At 37.1% G+C, this 16,056-nt stretch overlaps 1 protein-coding gene across 1 annotated transcript; it reads right to left on the bottom strand.

Annotated features, from left to right (window-relative positions):
• Nucleotides 1-1,925: 1,925 nt before the first annotated feature.
• Nucleotides 1,926-15,791, bottom strand: LOC121386732 (ryncolin-4-like). Its single transcript, XM_041517729.1, has 5 exons — nt 14,337-15,791; nt 12,609-12,739; nt 10,763-10,859; nt 9,537-9,704; nt 1,926-3,415 (listed from the first exon to the last, which is right to left on the bottom strand). Exons 1-5 carry the CDS (start codon nt 14,641-14,643, stop codon nt 3,183-3,185), a joined length of 936 nt encoding a protein of 311 aa, XP_041373663.1. The 5' UTR covers nt 14,644-15,791; the 3' UTR covers nt 1,926-3,182.
• Nucleotides 15,792-16,056: the final 265 nt, after the last annotated feature.

Below are 16,056 nucleotides of genomic sequence, written 5' to 3'. Positions count from 1 at the left end.
GGGGCACCTGTGTAGTGGGATATGACACAGGAACCTTTTTAATGTTATTAATAAGCGAAACAATAGTAATTTCCCGGCGTTTTTACGAATTATAATTTCTGTATACATGTGTGCACAAATAGTGTGTATATAGCTATTTTGAATTATGTCTGTATATATTCTATGAAGAGCTCCTGGGTTATTTCTCGTTATAGTCAGTTCTCATGACTGGTATATCAAAGACCGTGATATGTACTGTCATGTCTGTGGGGTGGTGCATATAAAATAGTCCTAGCTGTTAATCGAAAAAAAGTAGCCCATGAGATGACGACACCGGGTTTCGTCTCTCACTATCTGTGTGGTCCTTAAACATATGTCCGATGCCAAAACAACGTAAATAAAATGTGTTGAGTGCGTCTTTAAATAAAACATTTCCTTCCTTCCTTCCTGTTGTCATCTTGTCGCTGTAAATATTCACTGTACAATAATTCCTCATATGCTGAGTGCACGAAAATAAAGTTTCTAGGTAAAGTTTCAAAGTTACAGGCGTTTTTACGAAATATAATGTCTGTATACGTGTGTTCACTGAATATATAAACACCACAGACATGCACCAAACACAATGTTGGAATGAAATAAAAATGAACTGTACCATATCTGTAAAATCATTCGTTACAGTTACAATAGCAAATATCCTGAATATTTATTAACTTTCAGTTTGTATTTAAACTTTTAACTGAACTGGTTTGACTTCCTTGGTAACACGTTTTCGGTAATCTAGTGGGCGAGGACATTTCTTGTCTTCTACAAGTATAATTCATTGAGAATAATGCGGATAAATTACTTTTTGATTCAGTCAGAGTGTTGAGTGTGTCGTCAAATAAAACATCTCTCTCTCTCTCTCTCTCTCTCTCTCTCTCTCTCTCTCTCTCTCTCTCTCTCTCTCTCTCTCTCTCTCTCTCTCTCTCTCTCTCTCTCACACACACACACACACACACACACACACACACACACGCATACACACACACACTGTGACACACACACACACACACTGTGACACACACACACTGTGACACACACACACACTGTGACACACACACACTGTGACACACACACAAACACACACACACACTGTGACACACACTGTGACACACACACACATAGTGTGACACACACACACACTGTGACAGACACACACACACGCACGCACACACACTGTGACACCCACACACAAACATACACCCACACTGTGACACACACACGCGCACACACACGCTGTGACACACACACACACACTGCGACACACAGACACACACACTGTGACACACACACACTGTGACACACACACACACACTGTGACACACACATACACTGTGACACACACACACACTGTGACACACACACACTGTGACACACACACACACACACACACTGTGACACACACACACTGTGACACACACACTGTGACACACACACACTGTGACACACACACTGTGACACACACACATACACACACACTGTGACACACACACACACTGTGACACACACACACTGTGACACACACACACACTGTGACACACGCACACATACACATACACACACTGACACACACACACTGTGGCACACACACACGTACACATAGCACACCCACACCCACACCCACTCCCACTCTCTCTCTCTATCACATACACTCACGCTCTCTCTCCCTCTCTCTCTCTCTCTCTCTCTCTCTCTCTCTCTCTCTCTCTCTCTCTCTCTCTCTCTCTCTCTCTCTCTCTCTCTCTCACACACACACACACACACACACACTTCAGAAAAATTAGTCATAACCCAATTACTAAAAGGTTACGCTGTCTGGAGATCATTTCATGGTATGTGTCAAATAAATATTAACGAAGCTTTATTTGAATAAAAAATCTTTCAAAAGCAGCAGAAAACACGTCAGAATAGATCTAAATGTGTTGTATATATCGCGCTATTTGTTCTTAATAATGTTGAACTGTTTTCCTTATTTGCAGTTTCTCACCTATAACTATTGTTCAGGAGTCGCTATTTCCTAATAAGAAGTCTGTTATTAGATTAGTTGGTTTTCGTTAACTATAGAACAAGGAAACTTGTGCAAATTTAGTTGAAATTATTTATTGTTATTAGTTTGTCGTATGTTATATTTCATTGGTATATTTCTCGAAGGAACAAATAGTTTATACAATACACATTGAAATCAACTATTGGTTAAAACGCATTTTGGAATCATTTATATCAATGAAGCAGAATTACGTTTAGTTACCTGGCAGTCCAACTGTTCCTAACGATTTTCGTTAAAAGTCCATTAATTATTTTGAAAGAACAATAGAAAACTGATCTTCTGCATGAATTACTATTGCAGCCGCTGTCAAAGAATTAAACTTATTTTCATTAGTATTGTCTTCCACTTGATGAATAAATTCTAAAATTAATGTACTTGCCGAGCGATCAGAAGTCCAATGATTAATTTTTCATATAATTAAATGAATCGTACAAAGATCCCTTACATACATTAACATATGAATTGGAGAAACGTATGTCAAATAGTCATACTAGAAGGTGTAGCCTAATTTGTAACAAATGCATTTTATGCATTTACAGCTATTAATTTTGTTTTCCACTACATCTGATGCTACATTTGAAAAAACATAAATGACAGCCTATTAAACAAACCCTGTAATAATTTATAAGGTGACCAATCGAAATGTGTCGTTTCTGAAATTCAGCCAATTACACATTCGAAACCGAGGTTCAGTTTCAGATGTAGCTAAGAGCCACCTCCCCAAGTTAAAAGGCCATAAGCCTTCCACACTGTTAGAAAACGTTTTTCCCTGATATATTTTTTGAAATAAGGAAAAGGTATATTTAATATGCTATATTGAACTTAAGGCCATCTATATCTACGACATCGTCTAGATTAGCCTTCAGTAATAAATAATCAAGTTCTCCCACCACCAACACCCAACTCCCCCTGATCTGCTAGTTAAAAACAATATCTGAAGACAAGAAGGTGTATTATATGATCAATAATCAACCACCCTCCCCACTCCTGTCCCCAGCGGTCTCTCAGAAAATCATCTTCAAAGATCCTTCTCAAAAAACGCTATATCACAAACGTCTTGGTTTGATTTTGATCTCAGTCCGGATTAATCGTGTGAAGACAGGCCAATTCATATAAATCACAAACGTCTTGGTCTGATTTTGATCTCAGTCTGTTTTAATCGTCGTGTGAAGAAAGGCCAATTCGTGTAAATTCCGTAGACTCCATACTTAGCATTTAGTGGACCAAAGGCACATCTCACAAACCACCAACCACATCCAAAAGATTGGGCACAGTGCTTGGTGACGAAGTTGTCGTTATCCTGGTCTTCGGTGCTGAACGGTTGACCTCTGTGGTAAGACATGAAGTCAGCTGAAGGAGAAAGCAAAGAAAAATACCCATTTAATCAACATTCAGTGATACATCTTTCATTAGCATACAACCATACTAATTTAATTAACATACGATAATACTTCTTTATTCAGCATACAGCAATACTAATTTAATTAACATACAATGATACTTCTTTAATTAACATTCAATTATACTCATTTAATTAGCATACAATGACACTCATTTAATTAACATACATTGATGCTCATTTAATTAATATGCAATGATACTCATTTAATTATCATACATTGATACTCATTTAATTAACATGCAATGATACTCATTTAATTAACATACATTGATACTCATTTAATTAGCATACAATGATACGTTATTAATAAACATACAACAATACTAATTTAATTAACGAACAATGATACCTCGGAAAAGAACACAACCCAAGGGAGTATTAGTGCTGAAACGGTATACCAGTATACGGTGATGTTTTGTCAGCTCAATACGAACCAGGATACATTTTTTGCGTATTGCGAGTTCTACACGTTATTGTTTCGTTGTATCTCATTTGAAGGGATATATGCAAAGACCCCTCCTCCCTGGATTTTATTAATAAACGATGACACAAAAAATGGCTCCAGCGATTAATTACATTTTTTTTTTTGTCCCAGGAGATCTTATTAATGTCGATATAGGTGACCATCTAGTATGTGGACTCTTTGCAATACGGTTTGTTGTATTGCAGTGTATCACAATGCGGATTTGACCATATCATTGCACCCCAGAGGATTACAGATGTGTGTATATATGTTACACTGAAAATTTCAGGAAATATGTGTAATGTCTGATTCACTCAGGAAATATGTGTTATTCCTGAAATTTCCAGTAATTATACATATTTCCTGAAATCTGATGGTGAAAATTATACATATTTCCTGAAATCTGATGGTGAAAATTATACATATTTCCTGAAATCTGATGGTGAAAATTATACATATTTCCTGAAATCGTTCTGATGAGAAAACCAATAGTATTTAAAGAGCAGTATTTGATGTAAAGTAGGAATTTGTTAAAGAAAGAAAATAAAATACTTCTTCATCTTGTGGGAGAAGGCGTCTTAATTACCTAACATACCTAAGGATTAGCAATGGCTAGTTAATTACTTCAAACATACCTAAGGATTAGCAGTGGCTAGTTAATTACTTCAAACATACCTAAGGATTAGCAATGGCTAGTTAATTACTTCAAACATACCTAAGGATTAGCAGCGACAAATCCTGACATGGTTTTCTCATTAATGTTGTGCAAAAGAGATTAGTAATCAAAACACTCGAGTTTGACTGGTATCAATGTGTGTGAATGTCTTTGATGTAAAGTAATAAGTGGTTATTAAAACAAAAGGGGATACTTCTTCATCTTATGTGAGAAGGCTTGTTCTTGTTAATTACTTCAAACATACCTACAGTTTAGCTATGACAATTCCTGAGATAGCTTCCATATAAATGCTGCGCAAAAAGAGATTAGTAATCAAAACACTTGAGTTTTACTGGTATAAATGTCCATCAATTTCCAGTCCATTATACACTTGCAATTATGGAGCACCAGGATACGTTTCGAGAAAGCCTTTTCAAGACATATGAAGACAACAAGAGAGTTCTGATCCCTAAAGAAGAGTATGGCAAAATTATCAGTGAACTGCTGCAAGCTGCTAGTGTCTCCAAGAAGACTTCGCACCAATACTACCTTCTTAAGAAGTATGAAGTTCTTCAGTGTGGTGACAGTGAAAGGCTGATAAGACGACGTGAGCACGCAGATGAAGCTCCTCTGTAATTTGTGTCAATTGAAGAGACGTTTGATGTGGTTAAACGTGCCCACATTGCAACTGGTCAAGGTGGTCGAGACAAGATGGTGTACGAGTTGACCAAGAAATACGCTAACATCACAATAGAAGCACTGAACCTCTTCAAGTCCCTGTGTCTGGAGTGCCAGAGAAAGAGAAAGAGACCGACTACAAAAGGAATAGTCGTCAAGCCGATAATCTCCAAAGACTTCAACTCCAGAGCCCAGGTCGATCTAATCGACATGCAGTCAATGAGCCAAGGACAGTTTAAATGGATCATGGTCTATCAAGATCACCTCACGAAGTTCTGTGTTTTGCGCCTCTTGACATCGAAACGTGCCGCTGAGGTTGCATTTCAACTGCTAGACATATTTCTCCTACTTGGATCTCCTTGCGTGCTGCAAAGTGACAATGGTTTAGAATTTACTGCACATGTAATCACTGAACTGAAATATTGTCCATGGGAAATCTAGGCATCCACAGAGTCAAGGGTCCGTAGAAAGAGCAAACTGTGACATTAAGGACATGCTTGTTTGTTGGTTAGGAGATAACAATACAACTGAATGGACTGTTGGACTCAAATGTGTTCAGTTTCAGAAAAATTCCAGTCTTCACAGTGTAATTAAGTGTTCTCCATTTGTGGCACTGTTGGGTTCTGGTGCTCGCACTGGTCTGTCATCATCTAGCCTCCCTCCTGAAATTCTCCATCGATTGCAGTCAGAAGATAATCTACTTGCAGCCATTGCAATGCCAGTTCCTGGTGAAGATGTTGATCACGTGACCACTGCAACTGACTCCTCTGTATCTGACCCAGTAACTTTTCCCAACTCTCCAACAACATCCGATGAAGTTACTGTGAATGCTCAAGTAGAACTTGTTTCCTCTCGCCAAGAAGCAATTCAGATACAGCGAAAGAGAGCTAATGAAGCCCAAACTATGCCAGCTGAATGCATGGTGACAAGAAGTAAGTGTATCTTTGCACCCGTACAAGTCGGCGACAATGTGACTATATCTACCCCCCATGCTGACAGAGGTAGAACTGATCCACGGAATAGCATTGGTGTTGTAACTGAATGCAGTGACAATGACATGCACAGTATTGCTGTGAAAGGTGGCACTCTCAGTGGTAAATATTCACGCAACCAAATTGATGTGTGTGCTACTAAGTTGTATTCTGCAGTTGATTTCATCACAGAGAATACCGTTTCTCTCCGTCAAGCTGTTCATCTTGAATCTAACTGTGGTGGGCAGGGTTTTACCAAGTGCAACTGTGCTGGTTCCAAGCGTTGTCAAACTAATCGTTGCCGGTGTTTCAAGTCCAAGATGCAGTGCAACTCTAGGTGTCACTCAACACTGCCGTGTACAAATAAACTCTCCTAAGTGCAATTCACCCCTACCTTAATGTGAACACTAAACAAGACTCTAGACATTCCGATATGTATTATGTTGAAATTATGTGCTATGTTTCCGTTTTAAAATGATGTTTCAATAAAAATGTATTTCAATTTACAAACATATTGCTGTTTTTATTTCATGCCAGACATGATAAAAACTATTCTTTAAATACTATTGGTTTTCTCATCAGAACGATTTCAGGAAATATGTATAATTTTCACCATGAGATTTCAGGAAATATGTATAATTACTGGAAATTTCAGGAATTACACATATTTCCTGACTGAATCAGACATTACATATATTTCCAGAAATTTTCAGGAATTATACATATTTCCTGTAATACATATATATATATATATATATATATATATATATATATATATATATATATATATATATATATATATATATATATATGTATATGTATGTATGTATGTGTATGTATGTATGTGTGTGTGTGTGTGTGTGTGTGTGTGTGTGTGTGTGTGTGTGTGTGTGTGTCTATGTCTGTGTGTGCACTGGCTAAATGAAGACACGCTAGTTGACAACTTCTCTGGGCCACCAACGAAGACTCGATCCAGACAGCAGCATTTTTCAACACAGCTGCATTCCAAATGCAAATCATCATCAAGTACAGTCCTGCAATGTTTTGTCGATTTTACCTGAGTTGATATTTCGCTTGAGAAAATATGACTGGGCGGTTCCGGCTAAAACGTGTATTAGCGATTAATGTTTTTATGTCGACTGAGTCGGTACGGTTAAGTCGATAATACGTTTGTATCAATGTATATTTGGGTCCCAATGTATACTTTTATACAGAAAAATGTATCGATGTGTCGATATTAATATTATGCGTTAAAATAAATAAAATATTATAAAAGGTAGATATGAATTGCATGATCTGAAATCAATGCCGTACTGGTATTGTGAGCACCATCAATTTGTCGACATTTGACGGTAATCATATGTATCTATGTTTCGATATTAATAGTGTATTAAAATAAATAAAATATCTAAAACGGTAGATATGAATTGCACAATCTGAAATAAATGCCATACCGATATTATAAGTACCATCAAACGAGTTGCCGACATTTGACTGTAAACATATGAGTTGTGGTTACTGTAACAGTTCACGTATGAATACTATTGGTGTTATCTGAAATGCTGAACAAAGTATTAAATGTTTTCATGGAAGTTACAAGAAAACCCAAGAAGACGGCAAGAGTTACAGATTGCAACTAGTCAAAGGACTTGTGTCTTTGGGAAATTGGACCAGCCTCGGTGGTGTTATATTTAAGCCGTCAAACTAACAACAAATAACAACTAACACACGTTCTTGGAAAAACAGCTCATATAGCTGAGGTGTATGTGCCCAGGACAACGTGCTTGAACCTTAATTGGATATAACCACGAAAATAAGTTGAAATGAAATAAATGGCAAATTGGTGACTGGTAAAAGTAGGTTAATTAGTTGTCAATTAACACAGAAGGCAGTGATCTCACTATTTCTTCAGTGACTCCACTGTTGCCGCAATGCTAGCTTTACTAGGGCACCTGAGTCAAGACATCCGGATTATGACTATGTCCCATTATCACCCCTAGTAACAAGGGCTGTGACTTCAGTGGAATATGCATGTGTCAACTACAGCCAATCACCTATCATTTCATGTTGCATGACAGCATTGTCAAAGAGGAGTTAGCTGCCCATGTCCCTGTTCTATCTGAAGTTGATACACAGTGTCACGGAAAATGCCGAGGCGTCTGATCTTCAACCAATAACCAGAGCTGTCGGTGCAGTTGGAGAATTAAACGTTTTAGCTCTGTAGCTTTGATGTCACGGTCCAATGTGCGACAAAACGTTATTACTCGATGGATTTTGTATTTCGTCTTCCACAAAACATTGGTGTAACTGTACTTTCTTATTAAAACTTTCTTATAAAGTCATGTTTGTTAAAAAGAAGATTTACGTTGTACTAGCATACATAGTGATTTTAATTCCACAATTTGTAGTAATTTAATAAGATGATTTTACAGAACGTGCACAACAGTACGATTAATTGAATAGACAAAAGAAAGAAATGTTCTATTTAACGACGCACTCAACACATTTTTATTTACGATTATATGGCGTCAGACATATGGTTAAGGACAAAACAGACATTGAGAGAGGAAACCCGTGTCGCCACTTCATGGGTTACTCTCTTCGATTAGCAGCAAGGGATATTTTATATGCACCATCCCACAGACAGGGTAGTACATACCACGGCCTTTGATATACCAGTCGTGCTGCACTGGCTGGAACGAGAAATAGTTCAATGGGGCCACCGACGGGGATCGATCTCACACCGACCGCGCATCGAGCGAGCGCTGTACCACTGGGCTACGTCCCACCCCGATTAATTGAATAATTTATTTTTCATTGCATTGCAAGTTTTATCTCGTTAAATTATTTTTAAAATATATGGTTCGATAAAAGTACATGCATATATCTTTTCTAAATATAAATCAATGGCATTTTTTTATTGTATCCTTTATTCTTCACTTAATGTTTGGGGTTGATATTTGGTTGACTCGGTATTTGTATGTGATACCAACGATATCGATATCGATACAACGGTGCTCGACTGTATATTGCTTGAATGAAGAAGAAGAAGAAGAAGAAGAAGAAGAAGAAGAAGAAGAAGAAGAAGAAGAGGAGAAGGAGAAGGAGGAGGAGAAGAAGGAGGAGGAGGAGATTAACAAGATGAAAAACAAGAAGAACAAAATGGATATATACAGGTAGATAGACTGACCAGTCACCTGGTCCATAATACAGATAGTGAGACAGATAGTGAGACAGATAGTGAGACAGCTAGTGAGACAGATAGTCAGACAGCTAGTCAGACAGATAGTCAATAAACTTACTAGTGTTGCTGGTAGTTCGACCTACAAGTGTGAGTCTATATTTGTCTGCTGCATCTGATATCGAGAAATGTTCAAAGTGGATCGTTCCTCTTGTCCCATTAGAATCCAACACACTAAACTTGACCTCGTATTGTTTCTGGTTCGTCAGCAAGTGCACGTACTTGTTTCCTGTAGTAGACCGATATGCCATTATTGCAATTATTGATTATCAATAGTATCATGATTTCCAATGTTTAGATACTATTACTACACATATTGATTATCAATATTATCACGATTTCTTGTGTTGAGATACTAGTATTACACTTAATGTCAACCCAAACGCTATTTTTGTCAGAATTAGGATCTGTAATGCTAGACCATACAACCCCAAAATATTAAGTAATGCTTGGATACGAACCACCCCCACCCCCTCACATTCATTCATAAAAGTAATGCGATATAATGTTAACGTTCTGTTTTGCCATTTGGGAAAGTGCAGATACGCATTTCAATTCCATTTATAATCCTTATATATTGCATGTCGGGCCTATACGCCTACATATTACCTGCGTTAAATATTGTCGCCGTGATATATGGTTTATGAAAAACACAAAACAGAATAAAATATTTTTGAAATAAAATATTTTAAAAGTGTGTTACAGAACGCTGTCAATTACACCCATCCACTCTCTGCAACTCTACATCACGTTTGGACCTACGCCAACCGACCCCCTCGAGCGTTACGTAGTATTTGAATGACCCTTATGTTCTTTCGCAAAATAAACGAGTGCAATAAACAACGTATGTGAAGTTCTGTATTTATTACATACCTTAGTTTATGTTTTACAAACACATTTTTTAATTAAACAACACCACTCTGTTAAATCTATGATAAAAAAAACCTCCTTTCTGGGATTTGCTTAACATTAAGAATCATTCTGTGCGGCAGCCTTGTATAATGTTTCAAATACGATGTGACGTAATTTGTAAATCATATATGACGTCAGTAAATAAAAGGTCCTAACTGCATACAAATAAAAAAGGTATTACCCTTATAAAAGTTCCGATCCAGATCGCACATATGTGCGATGCAAAATACATTTATCACACGGTTTCAAAATGTCTTTATCACTATAATAAAAGTGAATAGATATGTAATAAACTAAGGTAACACTGTTATTAATGTCCACGTCAATACAGGCAATACGCAATAGTGTCATTACATTTCATAGGTAGTACATTACCTAGCCAAAATTCGTTTTGTAAGTCTCCAAATCCATCTTCATACTCGATCCATGTTCTGTTGAAATTTTCTGATCCGTTCATACGTCTTTGCATCACCTGTATAATTGTGAGTTGAATTAATTTAATTTAATTTAATATCAGAAATGTTTTTATTTTTTACTTCTTTCATTTTGTGTTTGTTTCGTGCTTGTTTTTTGTTGTTGTTGGGGGGGGGGGGGGGGGGGGGGTGTATATGGGGTTGTGGTTTTTTGTGTTTTTTTATGGTTGGGTTTATTTATGTTGATGATTTTTTTTTCCAACACATGCTTACATTCGAAATAATTAAACTTAACACATTTTTTCAGTGATACATGAAATAAAACGTACTGTGCAAATTGGCATACTGGGATTTCACATTCTTCAAAACCACAAGAAAATCAGTTAATCGAAACGTGTTGGTGATCGGGACAGTTGTCAATAAGCAACGTCAACTTGTTTCTTTCGAGGTTCCAACGTTTTGTCAAGGTCCAAACGGCAATCAGTGAACATTGCATACATCATCAACCCAGTCTTGTTATTTATTGCAGTACTGGCTAACAATTAGCAGTGCCAACTTATTTGGTCCTATCTGATTATAGCAAGTGAAAGCCATTTAATAAATAACATATCCTAAGTCATTTGTATACAATTACAATTCACAACGTTGAAACCACGTGTACCTTCTTGCATGATACAATAAAATATTGCTGTTCCATCCTCAGAACATCTTCAGGACATTTATTTATTTATTTATTTATTTTATGTTATTTACCTTATTATTAGTATTGCTATGTTAGGCCTGTTAGTCAATGATTTGTTATCACTTTAAACAAACCTAATCCCACATTAACTGAGCTTTATTTACTCATGCCGTAGTCTACGACATAAGAGGATATGTAGATAAAGCAATCAATATAATTATAACAAGATGGTGCGAGTAAAATAAAGTATATAAATATACAAGTACAGGAGCAATCATTTTCAAATGGTTAAATGTTTTAATTTAAAAGAAAATTATTAATGCATTCTATACATCTTTATGTAATTAGTATCTAATGATGAAATATGAACATATTAAAACTAAAATAGGACTTTGTTTATCGTATCTCCAAATAATGTGATTGAGTTTGCATTGTATTTTAATGGGAAATGCATTTCAACTTCGAAAAAATGTACAAAATGTTTAGTAGATTGTTAAAGGGAAGGTCACACAATTCTAAAAAGGGACAGTTTGAGTTTCAAAGGGAATCGAATTTGTATGCTTCCCGCAAAATTATAAACGAAAAATTCTCAGACAAGTGTGTTTTGTTTTGTTTTTGTTTTTGTTTGTTGTTGTTTGTTTCTGTTTTGCAGTTTACTGTTTTATATTGTGGATAATGATTGTGTAAGTAATATAAAAGAGGATTTCAAACTTTTATTTTGTACTATAAAAATCATTTGAGATAACGTAAAAAAAAATGGAGATACTATTTCACTTTCTGTCTGTCTATCTCTGTCTCTCTCCCTCTCCGTATGTGTCTGTTTCTCTCTCTCCCTTTCTCTATGTATGTGTGTGTGTGTGTGTGTGTGTGTGTGTCTCTCTCTCTCTCTCTCTCTCTCTCTCTCTCTCTCTCTCTCTCTCTCTCTCTCTCTCTCTCTCTCTCTCTCTCTCTCTCTCTCTCTCTCTCTCTCTGTGTATCATGCACATGCGTGCGTCCATTTATATTGATGTCCACACACACACACACACACACACACACACACACACACACACACACACACACACACACACATACAGAACACACACACACACACATATATATAGCAACGGAAAGCAAAAGCACTTACCAACCAGCCATCGCTGTCGAAATATCCATTCACTGCAGGCAGTAGTTTAGATACGTTTAGAGGATAGACTCCTTCTGTTGGTGGCCAGAGGTAACATTCGTCCATAGGTCTTGGTGGATTCCTGACTTGCACTGGAAAAAAGACCCCACATACGTAAATTATCCCTCTCAAATTCTGCATTAAATCACTTGGAGGGTCATTACAATTAGATATTAAACATACTGAGTGTTTGCTGAAATGTCAATTCAAAACGATCAATGCCGAGTACAATTTGTATTTAAGATATCCAGAGCTTGGTAAATGTTGAATGAACATGTGCACTGTGGCAGTTTCAGACAGTGTGTGAATAGCAATGAGCTAGAAACTTACAGAGACATCATGTAGGTCACCTGACATTTGCGACTCTCTGTAACAACTAACCAATCAAGTCACCGCCAGTCACAATATCCACTGAGTTTGGATTTGTACAGTTTGTGATGTGTGAATACATATCCACACTGTTTATGTTTATATTTGTCGAGTCAGATTTAACAATAGCCATCCACATACAGACAACGCACTGTGTGCTTCAACATAGCAGTCACAACACTGTCAACACATTCCTTTGACTACGTGTACATATATGATTTTCATTATGGAAACGGTTTTCTTCAGATTGGCCATGTTCGTAAACAAGAACTAGTAAGAGTTTATCGTCCTGGGACGCTAATATCTTATAGTTAAAGTTTGATTTGTTTGACGACACCACTAGAGCATGTTGATTAATTCATCATCGGCTAATGGATGTAAAACATTTCACAATTCTGACATATAGTCATCAAAGGGAACCAGCTACATTTTTTGATTAGCAGCAAGGGATATTTTATATGAACTTCCTCACAGATGTCTGCAGGAAAGCACATGCCACGGCCTTTGACCAATTGTTGTGCACTGGTTAGACCGAGAGACAACCCAACTATTTAAATGGATCGACAGAGGTGGTTTGATCCTGCGATGCAAGCACTTCATGCATGCATTCAGTTGACTGAGCATAACATCATATAGCCGATCAACTTGGAATTAAAACAGTGAAGCAAATATTATGAGTCTTGTCGCAATATATTTGGGCACAATTGCGCAGAAATACCTATTAAAATAAGTAAATGGTTTGCTTTTGACATGTCAAAGAATGCGTGTCCATATCTGCTAATAATATCATAAAACCAGTTAAGATTTTAACTTACAAAATATGAAAGCAACAGTTATAAAGTAACATAACAAATCGAGTGTAACTCACCAAACTCTGTAGAACTAGATACAAATTAAATCAGCTACAACTGCAACTCACCAAACCCAGTAAAACTAGATATGAATTAAAACATTTACTACTGTAACTAACCAAACGTAGTAAAACTAGATACCAAGTAAATCAGTTAAGAGTGTAACTCATCAAACGTAGTAGAACGAGATATATATTAAATCATTACTACAGCAACTCACCAAACGTAGTAGAACGAGATATATATTAAATCATTACTACAGCAACTCACCAAACGTAGTAGAACAGATATAAATTAAATCATTTACTACTGTAACTCACTAAACGCAGTAGAACCAGATATATATTAAACCATTTACAACTAACTCACCAAATCCAGTAGAACCAGACATATATTAAATGATTAATACTGTAACTCACCAAAGTAGTAGAACAAGATATAAATAAAATCAGTTAAGATTGTAACTCACCAAACCCAGTAGAACTAGATTGGTGCCGTGGCGTGACACACGTGAACGAGGAATTGTAGATGGAACACGACTTGTTCTGTGTGTCATAAAAAACCGTCTTGCAGTCAACACCGTAACGTCTGTGACAAAACGTCACACATTCCATTTGCAGAACGTCATTTTTCTTAAGCGAAGGGGTTTCGGAAGCCATGGAATTAATGAAAAGTCTTTCATAAACAGACGAGACAGAACACGTCGTGGTTGCTGTTATCGTGCAAATAAAACCCAAGTACATTAGAATAAAACAGAACAACGTCGGGGTCTCCATCACAGAATCTGTCAGTATTTACTTACGAATCTTGAAACAGTTCTACCCGCTAACTCGTTGGCGTACCTTGTAGTTGCTGCTGGTTGCTACGTTATGGTTATGACAACAGTTAGAAAAATCCTTGCTGCTGAATTAGAGTAGTAACCAGTGTGGTCGCTGCTAGTCATCTGTGAAGATTTAGTTAATATATGAATCATCAAGGAGGCCTTGCTTCTAGTTTTTAGGAGTACCCTCTGTGGTACTGTCAGTTTGTCTGCAACTTGTGAAGAGTTAATTAAGATTGAGATTTAGAATAATCCTTGCTGCTTAACCCTATAATTATGTATCTGGTTTGTCCCTAGAAAATGTCGCTGTTAGATGCTTAATGACTTTCGTTTTAGGGAAGACAAGAATATCCAAATAATCCTCGTTGCTTCCGAATGGCAAGTACTTGGTTTTTTTTATCTCTGACCAGACGCGACAATCACTGTAATTTAAAATGTGCTGAGGTGTCGTAGTATATTCTTTTTGTTTACGAAAATTATGTCTTGATTGACAGTAAGATACTCTGCTGGCAAACGCGTGAACTACAGAATTCTATGATGTCTTCAGTGGCAGTGCGATACTCTGCTGGCAAACGCGTGAACTACAGAATTCTATGATGTCTTCACTGACAGTGCGATACTGTGCTGGCAAACGCGTTAACTACAGAATTCTATGATGTCTTCACTGGCAGTGCGATACTCTGCTGGCAAACGCGTGAACTACAGAATTCTATGATGTTTTCACTGACAGTGCGATACTGTGCTGGCAAACGCGCGAACTACATAATTCTATGATGTCTTCACTGACAGTGCGATACTGTGCTGGCAAATGCGTGAACTACAGAATTCTATGATGTCTTCACTGGCAGTACGATACTGTGCTCGCAAATGCGTGAACTGCAATATTTCAAAATGTCTTCATTGACAGTAATATATTCTGTTGAAAAACGCGTGAGCTACAGTATACTATGATATCTTCACTGACAGTGGGATACTCTGCTGACAAACGTGTGAACAACAGAATTCCGTTTCTGTTCGTTGTCTACATCTAGTTAAAACTCAGCCATGCTGGCCTGGGCACACATTCCAACTATATGTGCTGTTTATCTATGACAGCAAGCGCCAACCGATCTGTTTCTATCACAGAATGTCTTCCACGCTGCCAATTATCAATTACTGATTCACATTAGTCATGTAAAGGTTCGGACACACACTATGACTTATAGGAACATGGTTATAGTTGAAGTTCAATTTTCGTTTCAAATTTGGGTTTTTTAGATTGTGTGTGCGTGTGTGTTTGGATTTTTTTCCAATTGCCCCCTTTCCTTTTACTCGTTTCAATTCCATCTCATTTTTATTTTCTGTGCACCTCCACATCCCAGTCCTTGTT

This window comes from Gigantopelta aegis, chromosome 12, assembly GCF_016097555.1.
Source record: "Gigantopelta aegis isolate Gae_Host chromosome 12, Gae_host_genome, whole genome shotgun sequence".
In the NCBI taxonomy this organism is placed as follows: domain Eukaryota; kingdom Metazoa; phylum Mollusca; class Gastropoda; order Neomphalida; family Peltospiridae; genus Gigantopelta; species Gigantopelta aegis.
The sequence above is the reverse complement of the archived record's forward strand: the minus strand, read 5'-3'. Positions and strand labels throughout refer to the sequence as shown.

Excerpts from the sequence above, each read along its gene's own strand:
- LOC121386732 (XM_041517729.1), bottom strand. The coding sequence starts at position 14,643 with ATGGAGACCCCGACGTTGTTCTGTTTTATTCTAATGTACTTGGGTTTT. Across the intron at positions 10,860-12,608 it reads TCGACAGCGATGGCTGGTTG|GTGATGCAAAGACGTATGAA; the intron begins GTAAGTGCTTTT and ends ACAATTATACAG. Across the intron at positions 3,416-9,536 it reads TCGAACTACCAGCAACACTA|CTGACTTCATGTCTTACCAC; the intron begins GTAAGTTTATTG and ends TTTCTCCTTCAG.